The sequence below is a fragment of the Dreissena polymorpha genome, chromosome 5 (genome assembly GCF_020536995.1).
Source record: "Dreissena polymorpha isolate Duluth1 chromosome 5, UMN_Dpol_1.0, whole genome shotgun sequence".
Lineage (NCBI taxonomy): Eukaryota > Metazoa > Mollusca > Bivalvia > Myida > Dreissenidae > Dreissena > Dreissena polymorpha.
The window spans coordinates 75,518,090-75,524,629 of record NC_068359.1 but is presented as its reverse complement, the minus strand read 5'-3'; the positions used below and the strand labels follow the sequence as shown (position 1 = coordinate 75,524,629).

General features: G+C 34.4%; 1 protein-coding gene across 1 annotated transcript in view; it reads right to left on the bottom strand.

Moving 5' to 3' along the window:
* Positions 1–1,742, bottom strand: part of LOC127831353 (uncharacterized) — a 25,417-nt gene extending 23,675 nt beyond the window's left edge. The window contains exons 1-2 of the mRNA XM_052356321.1: positions 1,407–1,742; positions 81–174 (exon numbers count right to left, since the gene is read on the bottom strand). Of these exons, the coding sequence (XP_052212281.1) occupies positions 81–174; positions 1,407–1,574 (262 nt within the window). The 5' untranslated portion in view covers positions 1,575–1,742. The remainder of the gene's footprint in view (positions 1–80; positions 175–1,406) is intronic.
* Between the last annotated feature and the right edge of the window lie 4,798 nt (positions 1,743–6,540).

Here is a 6,540-nt window from a genome sequence, read left to right as displayed (position 1 = left end):
AAAATTAACAAAGCAAAATCAATATTCGACGGCAGGGAATTCAGTCCATAAAATAACAAGGTAAAAACTGTGAGTTTTACCAAACCCGTTTTCGGAATGCTGGACGAAACTATCGACCATCAACTGGTGTAGGACACCGCCTCCCGAGGTCGTGTTCACAGACCGAATCCTGAACTGAAACAAGTATGGCACGCGCATTGTATACATCCGGGACTGAATACGCATGCGTATAGAATACATCCGGAGTTGTGAAAAAATGATTCTCGCATATACAGAAAATCCGGTATTGAAATGATAAATGCATGCATTAAGTATATATTAATAATTGTTCAAACATATACGCTGTAGTGCAGTTGCCGCGATTACTTAGCCCCGGTGCCGTTTACAAATGTAAAGTAGGTATAACGTTCCGTCGTAAAGTTCGCAAAATGAACTTTTGAATATGACGAAATACATGTTACAGTGCGACTGGTAAGATTTCTGTCATGGATCACTTGAACTACCTTATCGGGGGGGGGGGGGGGGACTTTTCGGATTTGTTTTGAGAATCAGAAACAAAAAAGGCATGGGGAACACATATTTTTCGGTAATTAATTAGTAGCTGTAGATAAAGCAGACTCGTGAATATAAATTATCGTGACTTTGGTCATATTCTAATGCAGAAATAAACAAATACTGCGTACATGTACTATGAAAGACATTGATATTTAAAAATCTTTTCTTTTTCGAAATTTAACAACAGATGTTTGATAGGTTTTCCTTCAGTAACTTTTTAATACGGACGTCTAAGACTTGACACACTGGTGGCACGAACACCTTGACCAAGAACCGTTGTATTCATTTAAAACAAATATAAATTGGCTTAACATGAGGAAATATCTGTCATATTCTTACAAAAATCCCGACCAAGACGCCATTGTGTTAGTAATACATCTAAACTCACTAAAACACAGTCAGCCAAAGCATACACATGTCACCACCTCCTTCTCTGCCTTCTAAAACGTGTATGGTTCAAAAAAAGGAAAATAAAAATGGAAAAGTCTGACCGATCTGCCTACCTTTATACTTGTGAGATGTTAGTGGAAACCAACAACTGTTTGGACTTATTAAGCTACATTAAACTGCTTTATGTCCTGTGTTTCAATAATGATACGTCACGATATTGTGTAGCGCTGTTAATCGGTGTTCACGTAATGGCACGTCGATAACATTTATCAAGCGAATTGAAGTGTAGCTATATACATGATATTTAATAACAAACAATAAAAACACTTACCAACTCACCATAATGATGTAAAACGTGATACATGCACGCAACGTGAGAAGTGGAATACAGAAGTGACGTTTTCAGAGTCGCAAATTACGTCATCGTGAACGCTGCGTTAAGGAACTAGATAAGTACTAACCTTAAATACTGAAGTTAGGTTGTGCATCCCCAAGACGTCAGATTCGGACGAGTAAGTGTAGTGATGATCGTACCCGTATTCGAAATACACGGCTGACGCCATCAGAGACATCAATGACGTTACCATTAACGTCCGAAGTATGCATCGGGCTAATTTTGTAAAGCCCATCTTATTTAGATCAAACTCTGAGACAGAATATCACTTTTAAAATCAAGAACTTTATGGAAGGTAATATAAACATTAATATCGAAATATTTAAGCCGACATGTAAATGTTCTAACACACTACCCGGCGACAAAGTGTTCTTAAACAGCGAAAACCGAACACTCCAAGGCTTTTAAATGCGTTCATCCATGGATAAGTTTAACATTTAGATCCGTTTAAATTCGTCCAATAAGAACGCGTACATATCCACTCTTCATTCTTCCGGGTCTGTTGTTAGAACTGCGATAAAAATACGTTGTACATGTAGTCATCAAAGCTGAATAGACGCATTGACACAATGTTGGCCATTGAAAAGTGCAATAATTCAACATTGACAAAGATTTTTAAAATGTCAACTTAACAAATGACCCCACCGATGAGCGTTTATGTCCATCAATATATAAGCAGTTGAATGTTCATAATTTATTAAATGTACTGTATTCAGAAACTTTGAGAGAAATTTAAAGATATATCAAGCAGGCATATACAAACTTTAAAGTCCGTTACAAGAGTAGAACCAAATAATTGAGCTGTTTTAAAGGACACTTCCGTTGTAATTGAACTAGACATATCCAGTTAGAAGGCCAGCACCATGTTTTTTTTCTCTATTGTTTGCTTGTGAAAAAAACAACAACTAGTTACATGTTCATATTGTTTATTATCAGCTATAAGGAAATTTTGTTCTGAAACCTTTTGTGTAACGGGACGGAAAAATGAACACACACATTGATTATTATTATTATCCGGATTATCGTCGGTATCGACAGATACCTTTAACAATTCTCTATACACGAGACTCGCTCTGGGAACACGCGGGTAAATTGATGTGCGTTATCGGTCGTTTCTGCTTTTAAGGATGTTTTCTTTTAAAGGAGTTCTCTTCTTAGCGAACCTCCAGTTGAACGGAATGTGTCGTTCTTGACTAGCCTGTGTAGGCTGTACGGGCTAATCTGGGTAAACACTTAATGGACATGGGTAAACACTTAATGAACATGGGTAAACACTTAATGAACATGGGTAAACACTTAATGAACATGGGTAAAGACTTAATGAACATGGATAAACACTTAATGAACATGGGTAAAAACTTAATGAACATGGGTAAACACTTAATGAACATGGATAAACACTTAATGAACATGGGTAAACACTTAATGAACATGGGTAAACACTTAATGAACATGGGTAAACACTTAATGAACATGGGTAAAGACTTAATGAACATGGATAAACACTTAATGAACATGGGTAAAAACTTAATGAACATGGGTAAACACTTAATGAACATGGATAAACACTTAATGAACATGGGTAAACACTTAATGAACATGGGTAAACACTTAATGAACATGGGTAAACACTTAATGAACATGGGTAAAGACTTAATGAACATGGATAAACACTTAATGAACATGGGTAAAAACTTAATGAACATGGGTAAACACTTAATGAACATGGATAAACACTTAATGAACATGGGTAAACACTTAATGAACATGGGTAAACACTTAATGAACATGGGTAAACACTTAATGAACATGGGTAAACACTTAATGAACATGAATAAACCCAGTTTTCCCAGAATGAGACTCATATATCAAATGGATGCACATATTGTATAAATTTATTTTAGGTTTATTTATTTTATATCGTTTGAAACTGAAGCATACAAATGTTATCTATATATATGTATATATATATATATATATATATATATATATATATATATATATATATATATATATATATATATATATATATATATATATATATATATATATATAATTTGAGGAAGATTTTCTTAACAATACGCCTATTAATCCATATATTTGGCTTAGATTTTTGGATGACATTTTTATGATATGGAATGGCTCTTTAGAAGATTTAAACACTTTTATTGACACCTTTAATATATTGCCACTCCACTATAAAATTAACCTCTAATATATCTCAACAGTCTGTGTCTTTCCTTGATGTATATATATCAAAAAGTGAACAAGACACTTTTGTTACAAATATATTTTGTAAACCTACTGATATGCTTCTATACTTAGATTTTTCGTCATCTCACCTTATGTCATGTAAACGGAGTATTCCGTACAGTCAGGCTAAGCGCTATAGACGTATCATATGTGATGATGATGTATGTAATCAGTCATTATATAGTTTATTAACATATTTTGAAAGTAGAAATTATCAAATAAATGCTATTAAATATGCATTTTCTAAAGTGAATAATATGACACAGGATAATACATTAAGTATTACTCAGAGAAGTACTGATTCAATAATACTCTTTACTGTATGTTAGCACATCACTTCATAATATTGCTAACATTTTACACATATACTGGGATTTATTAAGATTATCAGATACGGAAAGTGTTATCCCTGTATTCATTTAAGCCTATTTTGGCCTATAAACGACCTTAGAATTTAAGTAGCAGTCTTGTGAAATGTTCAGTGTCTTATAACAATACTCAAATACATTTATGTAGTAAATGTAACCGACGAAGATGCACTCACTGCAACCATTTTATAAGATGTTCAAAATTCAATAGTAATGTTTCTGGTTTATCCTATGATTTACACTATGATGTTGATTGTACTTAACGTAATGTTATATATCTAATAACATGTAAAAGTTGCAGAAAACAATATGTCGGGCAAACTAATCAAAATGTATACCGTAGAATAAATAGCCATAGATTTGATATAAAAAAACTGTTCAATAAATCCTAGTTCATATGTTGATACACATTTTGGATCTACTCAAAATGATTAGATGTTGATGAAAACAATATAGACCGTTTATGCAAAGAAGTATTTTGGATGCATACATAAAAAACTATTATTTCTAACGGTCTAAATAATAAACTGCTTTATAACATAAAGAATATAAACATAATTCACATATACATTTGATGTTTGCCCATTACACTGTCCTTTCATAAGTTTCAAACACAAATCTGCAATTGCTTACAACACAAACAAAACATTCTCTGAAGAGGCAAACAACATCAAAACATAATAGCCAATGAAGTTGATAATTTTTGTTCGATAATACATATTGTATGGACGTTTGTATAAAGAACATACATATTTGAAGGTATTTTGTCGTTATTAACAACGCGAGCCAAAAAGAAGCGTGTATATTCAGTGAAAGTCAAGTTGTTCGATGTTTACAGGTTAGTATTTGATTCAGTCGGTCGAACACTAAAGCCTATCGATTTTTCCATGGAAAAGGACTTAATACGAAATGATTTAACGATTTCCAATAAATGGTACATCAATACTATGCCTGTTTTAGACCAGGAAGTTGATGTTTGCACCGCTTAGCGTATTTCGCTAGATTGCTTAATCTCTACATAATTAATTGAGCGTACTAAGGCGTAAACAGTTTGTTTCTAATTTCCCGTCCTACGCTAAAATACTCATACACAAATTCATTTTATCTGGACAGACAATTGTAACGTTATTTTTGTTCAGTCTAATATATTTTGTTAAATAAGTTTTGTTAAAATAGAATTCGCAAAATTTATTGTTTACATAAAACAATATTTTAACTCTTTCGGTACATTGACACCAAAATGAACAAATACTTAAAAAGGGGCTTTTTCACAGATTTTGGCGTGTTTTGAAGTTTTTCATTGATGATTTATATTGATAAATGTAAACATTGGATCTAAAAAGCTCCAGTAAAAATCAAGAATAAAAAAAAAAAAAAAAAAAAAGTAACCCTCAGCAGGGCTCGAACCACTGACTCTTGGAGTCCTGAAGTAAAAAGTGTATCACTTAGACGTCTCGGCCATCTTTTCTGATGCAATGTGTATCAGATGTGTATTTTATACTTTATGTAAGCAATCCTCGTAGTTTTACAAAATATAAGACAACAACAGAACTCTCCAAATTATTCATTCGTTTCGCGTTGCAACTCGTGATAATTTTCAGGTTTTTAAATCGTGAAAAGATGCATATAATGGCTATTTTAGAGTATGGTTAATGTTCAGTATTACTGTTTCCTCACAAATATCATAACTAAAACGAAAATGTGCGAATCTGAAACAACTTTTTTCAATTTTGTCAATTTACCCAAACGTAAAAAGGCCCCTTTAATAAGATCAAAACATATTATCACAACCATTTCCAGTAAAAATTGCTTCTTACAAAAAACTTCAACGACTAACGCTGTAACGAAGTTTGCTTATTTCAAGTCAGTACCTTATCTTACAAAGGGGTAACGACACCGAAAACATGCACACTATAGTTATTATTTTATATTGTCTGCACAATTCTGCGGTTTGGTTATTTATGAAAACTGAAGCGAACGAAGCTACTTTTGCTTAACATTTCAATATGATCACTTTTTAGAGTTACTTTCATTGCTCTTTGGTCCGATATTAAAGAGATGGTGTCAGGCGACACTTAAGGGGTACATACTTAAAGCGGCGGGCACAAACGAGACTCAAAGCGGCGGACACATACGATACTTAAAGCGGCGGTCACATACGAGACTCAAAGCGGCGGACACATAAGGTACTTTAAGCGGCGGGCACATACGAGACTAAAAGCGGCGGGCACATACGAGACTCAAAGCGGCGGACACATACGAGACTTAAAGCGAAGGGAACATACGAGATTCGAAGCGGCGGACACATAATTACGAGACTTTAAGCGGCGAGCACATACGAGACTCAAAGCGGCGGACACATAAGGTACTTATAGCTGCGGGCACATACGAGACTTAAAGCGGCGGGCACATACGATACTCAAAGCGGCGGACACATACGAGATTCAAAGCGGCGGACACATACGAGACTTAAAGCGGCTGGCACATACGAGACTCAAAGAGGCGGACACATAAGGTACTTAAAGCGAAGGGCACATACGAGACTTAAACCGGCGGACATATACGAGACTCAAAGCGGCG